This window comes from Staurois parvus, unplaced genomic scaffold, assembly GCF_062004578.1.
Source record: "Staurois parvus isolate SC_StPar_1 unplaced genomic scaffold, SC_StPar_1.0 ptg000142l, whole genome shotgun sequence".
Classification (NCBI taxonomy): Eukaryota; Metazoa; Chordata; class Amphibia; order Anura; family Ranidae; genus Staurois; species Staurois parvus.
Window position 1 is genome coordinate 234,964 of NW_028317938.1, and position 17,399 is coordinate 252,362.

General features: G+C 40.5%; 1 protein-coding gene across 1 annotated transcript in view; it reads right to left on the reverse strand.

Annotated features, from left to right (window-relative positions):
- The window catches only part of LOC149465151 (protein argonaute-1), a 141,126-nt gene that overhangs the window by 18,678 nt on the left and 105,049 nt on the right, over nt 1-17,399 (reverse strand). The window contains exons 11-12 of the mRNA XM_089673585.1: nt 12,967-13,100; nt 9,554-9,738 (exon numbers count right to left, since the gene is read on the reverse strand). Coding sequence (XP_089529711.1) covers nt 9,554-9,738; nt 12,967-13,100 — 319 coding nt within the window. The remainder of the gene's footprint in view (nt 1-9,553; nt 9,739-12,966; nt 13,101-17,399) is intronic.

Here is a 17,399-nt window from a genome sequence, read left to right on the forward strand (position 1 = left end):
AACATTTCATCTAGGCTTTTACAGAATCAGACACAATCTTTAGGCGATATCTACTGGATTTGTGGTCATGGTAAGATCAGGTCTAGATTGGAGAAGGAGTGGTCTGGTGAGTGTGCTTTGGCCAAAGCGATTATGCCCCTGCATATCTTTAGTGAAATTCCCTCTGAGATCCCTGGAGATATAGCAGGAGACAAGCAGAGGCACAAGAGGAAGGCCCCGATGGATAGTTTTGACCCACATGTTTATATAGACGCCATAGGGGTTCCAAGAGGGGTCCCGGATGAGTTTAAAGCCAGGGACCAGGTCAAAGCGGGTTTTGAGTCAATTATTCCAACCATCACCATCAAGAATGTTGATTGGATAAATTATATATATTACAATCAGCAGAGGTTTGTCAACTACACCAGGGACGCATTGAAGGGGATAGCGGAACAGTTGCAGGCTGACTCCGCCTTGACCTTCCAAAATCATATGGCCTTAGATATGATGCTTGCAGAAAAGGGTGGTGTGTGTGCAATGGTAAAAGGAACCGGTACTTGCTGTACCTACATTCCAGACAACACTGGGCCAAATGGTAAGGTCACTATGGCTATAAAAAAAAACTGTCTGATCTGATGAGTTGAAAAGAAATTCAGGGATCACAGATCCATGGGATCAGTATTTTGGGTGGCTCAAGGGATGGAAACAAGTATTAGCACAGATATGAGTGATTATTGTAGTCACCCTGATACTCATAGCCCTGATGTGCTGTGTGATTCCCTGTATAAAGAGGCTTAAGAACAAAGGTATAGATATGACTATGTATGAGGAAGAGATCCAAGAACAAACTGCCCTATTGAATCCAAAGCCTAAAGAGTATCACAGCTATCTAGCAAAATACAAGGAAAAGTTACAAAGAAACCGTGTGATATAAGTATATGCAAAGGAAAAATCATATGTCAATAATGATTTAAGAGGGTATTGAAGGGAGCGCAGGTTCCTCCTTACGCGTTACGTGCCAAGCACATCCTCAGAGAAAAGAACCGGTGTACGCCGTGACGTGCAAGTCGGAGCTAAATAGATCAAAAGGCGCATGCGCGATAGCCAGGCGCCATTTTGTCGTAGCTCCAAAGGTCTGCATGTCCGTCAAAGACTACCAGAGGGACAGCAGACGGTACAGCAATTAAAAACAGGTGTACAATCTCTATTGAAGAAGGTCATACATGAAAGAAGAATGGCGGTGAATAAGAGGAAAAATAACTATAAACATGGGCAATATCATGATTATTTAAAAACAAGCCAGATCACAAGGCACATGCGTCATAGCAAAGTGCCATTCTGTCACAGCTCCAAAAAACAGAGGACAAAGTCTGCATGCTCATACTAGATTAACAGGAGAGCAAACGACTATACCTCAAATATGATTTAAGCAAAAAATCTCTATACCTAAAAGTAAGGTCATTCATAATAAAGAATGATGGCTTGAAATTAACTAAAATATAAATAACCATGACATGGACCAATAAAAACATATAACACAGCAATAATAGTCACGTGATAATAATAAAACATAAAAAATGTATTAAAACAGAATTTCAAGAAATAAAGTACATAAAAATTAACCACTGTTAATTCAGCTATTGTCTATAAAACAATTTACGTCAAGTTCGACGTTAAGGCCCCGTGGGTATAAAGTATCCAGTTGGCAAATGTACCTAGTTTCTAACTGTGAAACAGCCCGGATTTTATAAGTGCCTCTCCAATGTGGAACAATAGTATCAATTCCAATGAATCTCAAAAGAGAAGGATCTCTCCCATGATGGCGTCTGAAATGTAATGAGAGAGAATGATCTTTGAAGCCCTTTCTAATATTATTTATATGCTCCCTAAGCAGATCACGTAACCTTCTCGTGGTGCGGCCTACATACTGCTTGGAGCAGTGTAATATTTTCTAACGGGAAGACTATTTTCTAACGGGAAGACTACCAAGCAAGTATTAAATGCTATACAAGATGTTGCCACCAACCCCACTACCTACTTAGTCACTGCAGATGTGGAAGCTCTATATAGTAGTATTAGCCATCAAGAAGGTTTGCAGGCAGTTGAGTATTATTTAAAACATCACAGCTCCTTAACCGCACCACATATGTGTTTTATCCTTGAATTATTGGATTTTGCGATGAAAAAGAACTATATGTGGTTTGATGGCAACTTCTATCTGCAGATTAAAGGCGTGGCTATGGGGGCTAAGTTTGCCCCCAGCCTCGCCAACCTCTTCATGTCATACTGGGAGGAGGAGGTTATTTACGCTAGGGAGTGGCCTGAATTATCCTTCTATAAGAGGTACATTGATGACGTACTTTTGTTATGGAATGGTAGTGAGCAATCTCTCATTAACTTTTTTGGAACGCTCAATTACAACACTAGCAATATTAATTTCACGTATACTTATAGTATGGTGGAAGTCAATTACCTAGATTTAGTTCTTATGAATATTGGTGGTAAGATTGTTACTAAATCTTACTTTAAACCTTCCGATCGTAACAGTTACATTCCTCTTGATAGTTGCCATCATCCAAACTGGCTTTCTAACATCCCTAAAAGCCAGTTTCAGAGGATTAGGAGGAATTGTACCGATCTGAAGGATTACCACACACAAGCTTCAATTTTAAAGGAAAGATTTATTGAAAAAGGCTACAATACATCTACGCTTGATGACACCATTAGTATGGTTGCAGATATGGGAAGGGAACAACTCCTTACATCAAATCCTAAATCTCCTAAGAATTTAGTTTGCCCTTTCATCACTACCTTTTCTATTCAACATAGATCTATTCGTCATATTATTAAAAAGAATTGGCAAATTTTGAGAGCTGATCCCATCTTAAACAAAATCTTGCCGTATTCACCAGAGGTCATTTTTCGTAAGCCATCTACTTTGAGAGATATTATATCTCCCAATGTGATTAATCCCCCTGCTAAACCTCTGGCCCTATTCAATTATAAAGGTTTTTACCCGTGCAACAAATGCATAGCTTGCAAAGTAGACGGCAATAGGAAAAGGAAAATTACTACTTTCCGTTCCAGTTCCAATAACACCACATATAATATAGACAAGTTTATATGTTGTAATAGCAAGCATGTAGTCTATTTACTCGAATGTCCCTGCTCCAAGCAGTATGTAGGCCGCACCACGAGAAGGTTACGTGATCGGCTTAGGGAGCATATAAATAATATTAGAAAGGGCTTCAAAGATCATTCTCTCTCATTACATTTCAGACGCCATCATGGGAGAGATCCTTCTCTTTTGAGATTTATTGTTTTATAGACAATAGCTGAATTAACAGTGGTTAATTTTTATGTACTTTATTTCTTGAAATTCTGTTTTAATACATTTTTTATGTTTTATTATTATCACGTGACTATTATTGCTGTGTTATATGTTTTTATTGGTCCATGTCATGGTTATTTATATTTTAGTTAATTTCAAGCCATCATTCTTTATTATGAATGACCTTACTTTTAGGTATAGAGATTTTTTGCTTAAATCATATTTGAGGTATGGTCGTTTGCTCTCCTGTTAATCTAGTATGAGCATGCAGACTTTGTCCTCTGTTTTTTGGAGCTGTGACAGAATGGCACTTTGCTATGACGCATGTGCCTTGTGATCTGGCTTGTTTTTAAATAATCATGATATTGCCCATGTTTATAGTTATTTTTCCTCTTATTCACCGCCATTCTTCTTTCATGTATGACCTTCTTCAATAGAGATTGTACACCTGTTTTTAATTGCTGTACCGTCTGCTGTCCCTCTGGTAGTCTTTGACGGACATGCAGACCTTTGGAGCTACGACAAAATGGCGCCTGGCTATCGCGCATGCGCCTTTTGATCTATTTAGCTCCGACTTGCACGTCACGGCGTACACCGGTTCTTTTCTCTGAGGATGTGCTTGGCACGTAACGCGTAAGGAGGAACCTGCGCTCGCCTTGACGCCACGCCGTCGGAGCATTGTGGAGCTCCGGCGGCCACTACATCTGACAGGACGGTTAGTCCTGTTTGCTTTGTTTCTAGCCTTCATGCTTTGCTAGCTGTTTGCTAACTCATTGTATTGCCATTGTATTGGATGCATCCTGTTTTATACCATTAAATCAATTTTACTGTACCTCACCATGGGCATTTCTCTTGATTCCTTGTGGGGAGTATCTCCTCCTAGATACCGTTGATGTGCAGTGGAGGAGTGGTGGTTTTCCCTGGTGGAGCTGTGATTTCTTCCTTGCTGTCTAGTGGATCCTGTGCTGCTTTGGTCTGAGGATTTTCATTGAACCAGGGATTACATCTACCCCCCTTTTTCCATGATGACTACGTCCTGAATTCCATCTCTGCCACATTGCATGCACCTCTGGTCAGTGTGCACGGCCGCCTGAAGTCACCTTTACTGGGACTTTTCTACATTGGGACTTTATTTTTTCTTAGAATTTGATCCATTTTTTATTCATTTATATCCCTTTTTATAATTTTTTGTCACATCTATAGCGCTGCACTTTATATTTATATTCATGTGAGGAATTTTTTGGTTGTCCTGTGTGTTTCAGCTGCTTGTCCATTTTAAAAGCGCTCACTTTTTTGTTTTCTGTTTCACATGTTGATTGTTTTATATTATACCCAGAATGAGTTAATGAAAATATGCTGTGTCAGTTATGTGTTACAGAACTGTGCTCACACATTCTTTTGTTTTTTATCTTAGCTTAGCCTTGGTAGAGGCAGGGAAAGTATCCAGTTATTTCTTTGAACAGCATTTGTTTCTACTATGATACAGTTAAAAGTTAACCACTTCTGCTCCATGGGAAAATAACTGTTGGTTTCTTGGAACTGATTCAAGGTCTGAGAAACCTAAATTGTTCACGTACACAGCCTTGACAAGTATCCAGTGAAATCCCATTCTATGATTCTCTGTTACAATTTATCATATATAAGGAGGAATATTATGAATAAAGATTAGACTGTTCTTTGGAAGCTGGTGTGCATGTGTGGATTTCGTTCTTCCAGAGAGCAGTCTCTTGGGCCCAACGGGGGGGCCGAAACTTACCAGTGGTCATTAGAGGCACAAATCCCTTTCAATAGTAATAATAAAGAGGCATAAGTTAATGAAGTTTAATATATTTTAATTTAGTTCTGTTGATCAAGAAGAAAACACACAGTAGGGCAACTGACATTAGGGAATAGATTGGAAATGGAAAAACACAAAAATCTGCAGGCCAGCATTGGAATTTTGCCTCAGTTTGTAGCAAGCAGCACCAAGATCATAAACACAAATTGATGAGGCCTGTGTCTCTCAATGTACAAAAATCCACTTTTCTTCCTTTCCCTGAGAGACACAAGAAGTTATATATTTTTGGGGCTGCCTGCAATCAAAAAGCCACCTGAAGGACAAAGGCCGGAATCTAAAACTGAATGAGGCTGAACTCCCTCCATAATAGGGTAAACTGCCAACATCACTAGAGGGAGGACACTGAGAATCAACCTGATGCTCAAGACCAAGAAGAAATGGTCACCATCCAGACAGCAAGGTTTAAACACAGAAGGAAGCATGGACCATACACCAAGTGAGAAGTTAGACAACCTGAACTCACCAAGAGATGGAACAAGCAAAAAATTCCTGTAAGGTATGAAGGCCAGAAGTCTCTACTCCCTGACCCAATAAGAGTCAGGAAACAAGTCTGTTGCTTGAGAGAATATCAAAACAGTCACCTAACAAAGGCGAGACTTACCAGGGAAGAACTCTGAAATGGACTATGACCGCAGCCTGCAAAGCGCGTAAAAATGACTTATAAGTCCAGTAGAAAACCCACGAATCAATCCCATGAAATTAGCTTGACTGAAGAAGGTGAAAAGAAAAAGACCCCAACAAGGATAGGCATAAGATGAAAGTCAGAACCTAACCTAGCTGATTAGATGGGTTATAACTGTGGAGCTGCAGAGTAAGCGAAGCACACTCACCAGTACACAAAAGACACCTACGGGGCAACCCCCAAGAGGAATGCTGCAGAAAAATAACCCTGCCTCTCCTTGATTTCAACAGTCACAGGACTACGAATACCCTGATCCAATTAAGCAGCATTTTCTGTGGAACAAGGAAGAGGATGCAAATAAACTTACCTGAAGAAAACCAGAACAGGGAACAGTGTCAGAAAGGCCTTGTTCACAAATCTGAGAAACATCCAAGGAAAATAAGCCTAACTCCAGGTGAACAGGTTCAATGGAGTCGTGAAGACATTCCATGTTCCAGACAAAAAACCAGCAGCAGTTAACTATATTGTTTAGCTCACAGACAAACCATAAAGACAGGGGACCCGATTTTAATGTCTTTTACCTGCAACTTGGGGTCTGAGATTCACCTTAGTACATGAAACTCTCCTCCATGTCCAGAAGCCACCAGTTGGAAAGAAATAGATATCATAAGATTGTCATTTAAAGAGATCAGCATGAGAATGACTAAGACCAAAGGTACTGTCCAAAACTGGAACCAGAATACCACTTCTAATACAAATAGGACTCCTGTTACTTCTAGATGGTGAAGACAGCAGTAAATAGATCGTGTCGAAGGGTGTTCAAACCAGAAGACCTGACCAGTCAGGAATCCTACGAAGTGACCCGTGACCTCTGCTGTGTCTGGTAATGTCTCTTCTTGTTGAGCCACCTGAGATACTGGACAGCACCCTGTCTGATCCACTGGACAATCCTGCCTTGTCCCTTGTTTACGCTGAACCTTGAACTCCTTGATCCTCCCATGAGCTTCTTCTTTAGCTCATGTCTTTGTACTTCCTGTTTGCCAGACTATTGTGCTCTCTCCAGCCAATATCTCACTCTTGTCAGTCCTGCTACCATCCACATCTTCGTTAGCGCTCATTACTGACCTTCGGGCTGCTGCTCGACTACGCTTCTGCTTGATTCCAACCTGCAACCAACTGTTACCGATGTTTGGCTTGTTTACCGACTAGGCTTTTGCTTGGTTCCTACCTGCTAACAGACCCTGGCTTACTAACCTCCTGGTGGGGTGATCCCAAAGGCCCCGAGCTGGTACTAACACGCAGAAAAGTCTATCTCCAGCATCAGGGGAACTAGCAAATACTGATTAGTGCTTAGATCTCGCACTTCAGGTGAGCCTGCATCATTCGCCAGGGTGACCTGCTTATATGTAAAGACACCCCTATGGCCAAAGACCTAGTCCCAGGAATGGTATGTATGCCGATGCCTAACCCTGAATAAAAGGGGAGGTGCATTCAAAATCAATGCACTACTGAAAACCCCCTAAAAAAGGATATAGCGCCTCAAAGGTTAAATCAGCAATATTAATTTATTAAGGACATAAACCAAATTCGCAATACATATCATAAAATCATACCCTGTTCCTATTCACCCCCTCCCAGCACTCCACCAACTACCAATTATCCCCACTATAATCCCATGCAACCCTAGCACCCCCACAAACCCTCCCTTCCTAAACCAGAGCACCAAGGACTGACCTCCCACCCCTCCCTATAATCCCCCTAGAGTGGATAAGAGTCCTCCAGAAGTCCCTCTCTGGCAGTGCCTGTATAAAAATAGTGCGTATGGACATATAAATCCGACTGTATGGAAAAATTCCAAAATTATAGCGCTGAATGTGGCTTCAAAACAAGAGGGGAGAGCAACAGAAGGGCAACCTGAATTCCTCCAAATGTGTATAGTACAGTTCGTAGCTGATGTAGGTATGCCACTAAGCTTTATCTCCTCAGCACATATCCAAAACCTTGCAGGTTGGTAATCTGACAGGCACAATCCAGGTCCAGCCTACCAATGGCAGGTAGCTGATTGACTCTGTATGCCTATAAACCTTAGTGAAGGAATCTTGTACCAGCACAGTAGTAAAGTGAAATGATTTCACCATATGAAGACAGTAGATGGTCGTACTAACGCTCTCAATGGCCGGATAATGCAATGTCCATCAAAGGCAATGTCCATATGAAAGTCCAGATCGGCACATGCTCACAGACTGGGCTAGAGAGCCAATGTGCATGCCGTCATCTCTCTGCTGTGATCCCCTGGTAGCTCCCAGTGCTCAGTCTGATCAGCCTACTAAAATAGTAAGTCTTAAGAGACAGGGCAAGCGCTGAGGCAGTGCCAACGACTCTGGACCTAGAAAGGACAGTAGCCAATATGTTACCACAACGGAGTCTGGAAAACATCTAACACGAAACACTGTGCTTTGAAGGTCCATGCTTGCTCCACTTGTCTAGTCAAACACTGTCAGGGTACAGCATTAGGCAGAGAAAAATTCAATATTGATAGCTGCCATATAGATACCAGTTGAAGCAGTGCTTTGTTCTCCTAGGGCACTGAGAAATTCTGTGTAGAGGCGGCGTTGTTAGGATGTGGACTACACTTTTTTTTTTTGTTTGCCAGCATCCAATGGAATTGTAGGTGGCAATATACCCTTAACAGTATATGACTTCCTGCGTCCCTCAATGGTTGAGAAAGAAAATAACTTTAATTGGGCAGCACAGTGGCTAAATGGTTAGCACTTCCGCCTGGCAGTACTAGGGTTGTTGGTTCGAATCCCAGCCACGGCACCACCTTCCTGGAGTTTGCATATTCTCCCTGTGCCTGCGTGGGTTTCCTCTGGGTACTCCGGTTTCCTGCCACACTCCAAAGACATGCTAGTAGGTGAACTGGTTCCTGTCTAAATTGGCCCTAGTATGTGAATGTAAGTTAGGGACCTTAGATTGTATACCCCTTGAGGGTTAGGGACTGATGTGAATGTACAATATATATGTAAAGCGCTGCGTAAATTGACGGAGCTATACAAGTACCTGTAATAATAATAATAATTATAGCTAATGTGCTTTTTTTTACATTTTGTTCTACTGATATTGCTGTACATCACCCTATGTATGCAAAAATATCTAAGTCTCAGCAGCCTTACAAGAACCCCTTGCTATGCTGTTGACTCAATGGTTTCTCTCCAGTGACACTGCAGTCTTTTTTTTTTTTATTACAATTGGTAAATTCTACTCCTACCGAGAACATTTGTCTGCTAAACAATATTTTTCTGAGTAGTTCATACAGAAAAAGATCAGTATCATTGAAGAGATCCATAACCATTGCTCCTGATTCTCTTCACTTTTCTGAACTTATTACAATTGTTGACATATACCAAAAAAAACAAGGAATTCTCTAATCTGGCACACCACTTCTACAAATAAAGAATTTTGTCAGTATTTGTCATGTGTATACTGACCAGACATGCAAAGTGTCACCCTATATAATGAAAAGCTTCAAAGAGCAGCAGAAAAGAATGTATGCTATTAATAGTCACAATTATTTAAGAATGCAGTTATGTTCATTTGGTCTTGCTATTATCTGAAAGGGTGAAAAGATTTCTGCAGTGGGCAGATCATTCTTTGACATGAAACCCTCACTTTAGAATTCAGGTAACATTTTTTCCTCACAATGTGGAATATAAAATGAAGACATATAGAAAACACTAGGAATCTGGGCATGATACATTTTAACCACATTTTTCAAATCTCTTACCATATACTGGTGTTTTTCCTGGCAGTATGACAATAATGAGTTGGAGTCCAGAGTAAGTGTTTTTGAGGTGCCTGAACATTGGCTCAACACTGTCTGCACCCTGTGCGTATTTACAGAAACATGGCTGACCCTGGATCGGCATCCCTGCATCCTTTGAAATCTTCCTTAGTTGGTCTGTAAAATTCCTGGGAAAATTAAAAGAAAGAATAAAACAAAACTGACATTCTGGCTTATTATGATATGTTTTTATGTTCACATATTACAACCCTAGGGATGACAAATTGTGAATGGCTCCCACTGGCTAAATATTTTCCAGCAATTTTCCTTCAGTTCCTTCAGATACACTGGTTGGTTAATGTTTTAACATACATGTTCCCTACTGGGTTTGTCAGAGGCATGGTCCTCCAACTGAAACTGGAAATTGCAGCTAAACATGACCGGTTAAGAAAACTGAGTTTATATTTAAATCTGAACTCCAGGCAGATATAAAAGACAAATGTGGGTCTCTTTATTAATACATCAATAAATGTATTTTTTAAATTGCAGGCAATTACCTGAATTTTGACTCAGGATTAGCGTTTTGCCATCACTGTACAGCAGAGCTCAGGCTGAAAGGTTAGGAAGAGGTACAAGGAGACAGCCAGTTTGCTGCACTGTTCATGTGCTAACAAGATACATGATGATAGATTAAGAGAGCAGAGTGACAGAGATTAGCTCAGTTGTCTTCTGCTTCTCCTTTTGCATTCTAGCTACAGGCTGGGGATGGAAAAGAATCTATAAGTGTTACTTAAAGACAGATACAAAAATGTAAGATATTGCAGATTTTTGTTAACCTTTAGTATTACATGGTGTTCTTGCCAATAACACACCTTCTGTCCTTGGGTGACTCGCTTTCTGTAATGTTACTATGGAGGGAAGCACCCCCTTTTCATAATACGGGGAAAGTTGTCAACTGCCAAGATTTCTGGTAGGATCAACATGAATATGCATCTGTTATACAGATAAAAGATCCTGGTGTGCTTCAATACCTTGTTTCCTGTCTGGGCTCCCTGGGCAAGCCTAGATGCTCCATTGATAAAGTGGGTTTATGCATATTTTGTATATTGTTATATGCATATATTATGTTGTATCCATTCATTTTTTCAGATGTTCTCCTAAGCTAGAAAGAACCCCTCGTGTATTGTATTGTTTCTGTCTTGTCTCATGTTCTGTCCCCCTTGCTATTGTACAGCGCTGAGCAAACCCTTTGGCGCTATATAAATACTGTATAATAATAATAATAATAATAATAATAATAATAATGTTCTGCTCTCTCTAATTACTCCTGAAGAAGGAAAAGAACTGCAAAACATGTTGAGAACTGGCTAATCTTCATGCTTTAGACTGTATTTCCTAGTGCTCTGTACTAGTTAGTACTAGTTTTTAGTGATATTAGTCCCTTTATGAGAGATTTATGAGTATTGTATGGTATGCTATTGGTACATGTCTTATACATGTTTGTATTTTAATATTGTAATAAAACTACTTTTGATTTTAATTCAATTTTGTAATGTCCATGATGATACCATGAAAGTCCTGTTTTTGCCTCAATCAACAATTTCTTTGTATAACAAGCTTTGGATGTTGGTACCATTAAATTTAAATGATGCTTTAGCACACGTTTCCATTATTTGTATAACTGTTATCGGTTTTGTGTATGTTATATCTGTCAAACAATTGAAAAAGTATACGAGTTTAAATTGCTAGGATATGCAGTTTTCCTTCTTTCTCCTAGTCAGTTTTAAACTAGTGTACACTGTCTGCAGCACATGCACAGTGCAGTGTATATGAGGGCGCATCCCCTGAATCTGTCAGATGCCAGGAATGCAGCCCGAAGCCATGGCCAGGAGTTACAGCAAAGCTGGACGCCCAGGAGGAGGAGATTAGCAATATGGGACCTGGAATACTTTGTGTAAAAGATGGCGGCACTGGCGGATGGAATGGCAGGTAAAACAGCTTCCTTACCTGGATTTCATCTTTGTATTTAGCTGTATAACTGGTGTTATGTTTTAAGGACAAACCTCTCCTATATAATTGACTATCTCTGAAAAAAAGAGCATAGTGCCCAAGAAATGTTGCAAAAAAAAAAAAAAAAAAATCTGAGCACTCGTTTTTAACATGTTATTTTAATAGCTGTAAGAAAGAAAAAATGTTTTTAAAAAGATACATTTGATCTGGGGATTGATGTAAACCATCCACTCATATATGAATTTAATTCCCCAAAGGACCCAGGGTATGTAGCACTCGGTCCTGCATAGATCTATACACTTGGCAAGAGATTAAAAAAAAAAAAAGTGCTGGCTGTAGCTCCACACCAAGATGAATGTCTGGTTATGGGCAATCCAAAGGGGAAGTTACAGCCAGCACTGAGACCTCGTCCCCTCTCCTCTGTGTAATGTGTTTCTTATTCTGAGTAATGTGCCTGATTGGGTAAAGAAGAACAGCAGGATTGTTCTAGATTAACTGACAACAGAGATTACCCAGCCTCTATGAACAGGTAATCTATATATAAGTAAGTAATACAGTACACAAAAAGTGCAGTGCAGATTAGTGATGTGAACTGTACAGACACCGAACTTGTACACATGAACAAGATTGGTGTATGTGCCCTCTGCCTGTGTAAAGCCTCACCTGTTGGCTTCTCTTTGCCCTTGATCACATCTCTCTTTTGTTTTCACCAGCGCTCACTTTTCTTGACCAGCTTGACACTAATGGCTCCTCCATCAACTATATCGTTCCTTTCCTCTGTTGTCTCCGACAGCTGCAGATGAAACAGCAGTGTCGGGAGGAACTATAAGCCCAAGCGCTGCTAATTCACTTTTTATTTTGCAGGCAGACACAATGTAACATGCACAAGGAGAATATGATGATGGCCTTGGGCTGACAGGCTCTCTTATACTACAATGAACAATAGTGCTCATCTCTAGAGTGGCCCCTGCTGCAAGAGACAAGTGCTGTCACTCACAAAGTACATCTACTAGCTTGCAGCACCTAGCTCAGCAACTACAGCACGAACTGGAATGGGACAAAGGGATGCATGCACTAGGCCCACTCGGGGGTTAAAAATGATTTCTCATTTGTAGTGATACTTCTTTAAATATTAGCTTCTGCATATATCCTCTCCTTTTCCTCAGTATTTCATTGCTAAGCAGGTCTAAACCAGAAGAGGAGTCAACATCCATGATACAATATAAGATTCCTGTAGAAGCGTTTTTAATCAGTATGTTGTGGAGACTTAACTGCACATTAGCTGCTTTGATATTGTAAGAAATAGCTAATTTGAAGCAGTATATTGATATTCAATCAGGTCTGAGTTCTTCTTAGACACAATTTTCAGAAAACCTTTCTACCTCCTGCATCATGTTCCCACTCACTTTAGCACTTCTTCCCGGCATTGTTTCTGCGGAGCAAAGCAAGCAATGGCCCAAACTTTGATCTCAATGCCATTGTAGAACTGCTTTCCTCTCATGTCCCACACTCCTTGGTTTGGAGTTGCAATAGCTCTATTCTAAGAGAAGAAAAACAAATATTGTGTATTATTTACTACCCTAGCTCAGTATGATGAAGGCTCATTGTGAAAAAAGGGTCACAACTGTACTGTAAATCGCATCAAGCATAAAATCAAATACGCACAGTGCACTCAAGAACACACACACACACATTATATTCTAACTAAAACATCATCTATACGCAGATGGATAACAAATATACCTTTTATGGGCAAACGTTTGTGGACATCTGGCCATCCCATCCATTGTATACGAGTTTGTTGGACATTCTAAATCAAAATTATGGCTTTAATATAGAAGCAGCCTTGGCCTTGCAGCCATAACAGCCTCTCTTCTTTTAAGGTTTTCCATAAGAGAACATTTGTGAGGTCAGGTATTGATGTGGGACCAGAAGAGCTGGTTCTCAACTGGTGTTCCAATTCACCAATAAGGAAATTAATAGGTTTGAGGTCAGGGCTCTGTTCAGGTACTTGGATTCCATATTAAACCATGTTTCTATGTAAATGGAATTTTGCACAGGGGCACACACTGGAACAGAAGAGAGCTTTCCTCAAATCTGCTGCTGCAGCAACCTTGCATAAAGTGCATATTTTTCTAAAAAGGATTTTTATATATAGTACCCATGAACTGAAATGCCTGAGCTAAATTATTTTGAAAAGTGCCCATATACTTTTAGCATATAATGATCAAGTGTCTACAAACGTTTGGCCATATAGTGTATGCACCTTGAGCTGTGAAAATAGGCATTTTGACATACCTGTAAAATCCATATCATGGAGTACAGTACTGGACACAGGAGTTGATTCTTATACCATAGATTCTATGGTGCTACCTTCTGGTGATTGGACACTGCCATAAGCTTTACTGGAAACCACCTCCAATGTACCCATATGACTTGCACCCACTCCGTGAGACTCCACAGAGCCGAAGCAGTGATCAGCAGAGGCTCAAACAGCCACCTGTCAAAAACAGTTTTGAAACTGAACAGAAAACCAGGTGATGGTCTTGTGATGCTTGAGAAGGACAAATGCCAAATGCTGTAATGAAATCAAGAACCCCAACATCTTTGGGAATGGGTCCTGGTAGGGAAATAGGAACATCCTCTCTGTGGGCAGAAGCCCTGGAAAAAGAACTAAATAACCACCCAGCAAGGTAGAAAAGGATGGACGAATCCCACAGAGGTACAACCCTGTGAGGAATAGAAGAGGGGTCAGTTGGCAAGGAAATACTTGGCACATAGACACAAATGACAGTTCTGACACACCCATAATGCCAATAAGTGTTTGACATGCCTTCAAGGCAGGACATGGGAAGGAGAATGACATTTCCATGGAAGGAGATATAAAGAAGAAATAAAAAAACTGGTCTCCAGGATACTTTGTCCCCATTTAGCATAAGAAGAAAAGGGGCCCCCAGGAAGGGCAGCCTAAGGGATATCTATCCAGAGACTAGAATGCACTGCTTCAAATCAGTGACTCCACAGTGGCAAGAAGATGAAGTAACTTCACAAAATTCTGGTGAAAAATTTTCCACGGCCTCAATCAAAATGTCAGCATCCTCCTTGCCTTCTGAAAACGTACAGTGGATATAAAAAGTCTACACACCCCTGTCAAAATGTCAGGTTTCTGTGATGTAAAAAAATTAGACAAAAATAATTTCAGAACTTTTTCCACCTTTAATGTGACCTATAAACTGTACAAATCAATTGAAAAACAAACTGAAATCTTTTAGGGGGAGTAAACATAAAAAACTAAAATAATGTGGTTGCATAAGTGTGCACACCCTCTTACAACTGGGGAATGTAGCTGTGTTCAGAATTAAGCAATCACATTCAAAATCATGTTAAATAGGAGTCAGTTACACACTTACAATAATTTAAAGTGCCTCTGATTAATCCCAAATAAAGTTCAACTGTTCTAGTAGGCCTTCCCTGACATTTTCTTAGTAGCATCCTACAGGAAAAGTTATGGTCCGCCGAGAGCTTCCAAAGCATCAGAGGGATCTCATTGTTAAAAGGAATCAGTCAGGAGAAGGGTACAAAAGAATTTCCAAGGCATTATACCATGGAACACAGTGAAGACAGTCATCATGGTGCAACAGTGATATTACCAAGAACTGGATGTCCCTCCAAAATGGATAAAAAGATGAAAAAAAAAAAACTGTTCTGGGAGGCTGTTGAGAGGCCTACAGCAACATTAAAGGAGCTACAGGAATATCTGGCAAGTACTGGCTGTATGGTACATGTGACAACAATCTCCTGTATTCTTCATATGTCTGGGCAATGGAGTAGAGTGGCAAGTTGGAAGACTTTCCTTACAAAGAAAAACATCCAAGCCTGGCTAAATTTTGCAAAAACACATCCGAAGTCTACCAAAAGCATGTGGGAAAATGTGTTATGGTCTGATGAAACCAAGGTTGAACTTTTTGACCATAAATTCCAAAAGAAATGTTTGGTGTAAAACCAACACTGCACATCACCAAAAGAATACTATGCCCACAGTGAAGCATAGCAGGGGCAGCATCATGATTTGGGGCTATTTCTCTTCAGCTGGAACTAGGGCCTTAGTCAAGGTAGAGGGAATTATGAACAGTTCCAAATACCAGTTAATACTGGCACAAAACCTTGAGTCTTCTGCTAGAAAGCTGAACATGAAGAGGAACTTCATCTTTCAGCATGACAACGACCCAAAGCATACATCCAAATTAACAAAGGAATGGTTTCAACAGAAGATGATTAAAGTTTTGGAATGGGCCAGCCAGAGCCCAAACCTGAATCCGATCGAAAATCTGTGGGGTGATCTGAAGAGGGCTCTGCACAGGAGATGCCCTCGCAATCTGACAGATTTAGAGTGTTTTTGCAAGGAAGAGTGGGCAGATATTGCCAAGTCAAGATGTGCTATTCTGATAAGACTCATACCCAAAAAGACTGAGTGCTGTAATAAAATCAAAAGGTGCTTCAACAAAGTATTAGTTTAAGGATGCGCACACTTATGCAACCATATTATTTTAGTTTATTTTTACTTCCCTCCACCTAAAAGATTTTAGTTTTTATTCAACTGAGTTACATTAAAAGGTGGAAAAAGTTCTGAAATGTTTTACGTTTTGTCTCATTTTTTTTACATCACAGAAACATGACACTATAACAGGGGCGTGCAGACTTTTTATATCCACTGTAAGTGCACTAAACAGTTCAGATTGTAAAGTCTGAAGATAATTAGGAGGTAGATAAGCAAAAGAACATTTACGGATGTTAGCATCCGCCGATTCCAAAAGTGGCAATAGCCTCTGGAATAGATCAGATATAGTGGCAGACAATTCTGACTTAGGCTGCATGTTTTGCATTTGTGAGGGAGCCCGATTTAGGGGGCTAAAAACGGTGTCAGTGTAAGACAATGTCTTGGATGAAGAGAACTGCTATCAACCTGGGAGGAATTTGGAGTTTACTTAGGGCCTGCAGTGGAAACCCTGCTGTATTTGCCATTTGTTCCAGCTCCAGGGCGCACCCAATCCACCAATGATAAGTGCGGATCTTCCCCTGTGGAGTACTCACAAAATGTATATGGATTGAGTGGGTTCAGTATGAAGGAATCACAATAACCCAGGGCCTGAGTTCCTGTAATTGTGTCTCTCAGGTATTAGGCAACAGGTGAGATGGCAAACAATTGCCTTGCATCATCAGCAAAAATGGAAACTGAAAGGTTGCAGTCAGGGTTCTAGTGAGCACAACATCACTAGGCAGAGAGTAACATCCAGTTGGGAGGCGGAAGAAAAGGCCACCTTTTTATTAACATTTGCTATAAGGCAAGGTAAGTGTGACAACAATAGTTATGATAAAGTATAGATTACCCCATAACCTATGCTTTCATAACCGCTTATGTGTTTAGCACTGCAGTATGTCTTGCAGGATAAAAGAATATAGTGTGGTATCTGCTACATATCCAGGTAATAATCCTATAAAATATGTGTAACCAGGAATCAGTATGTAAAAAGTACAGGGGAACCCTGTTCTACTTTATGTAGCTGGTCCGATCCTGGGCCCAGGCTTTGGCCGTCACAGTGGGCATACAGGAGCAGGTACAGATAATTCACTTGTTTCATCAGGTACCAAGGTGAGTGCCGAATTCAGGATCCAGTATCCGAAGCGAATAGAGGCAGGCCGTGCTGTTCCAGATTCCAGGTATGGTTTCCAAGATGTACATTGAGGGTAATCAATCTGAAAACAGCTACTGTGCTATAAGGCAATCCATCTCCAATAGGAGAAGGGGTCCATCACTTAAGGACACTAGTAAAAAATGGAG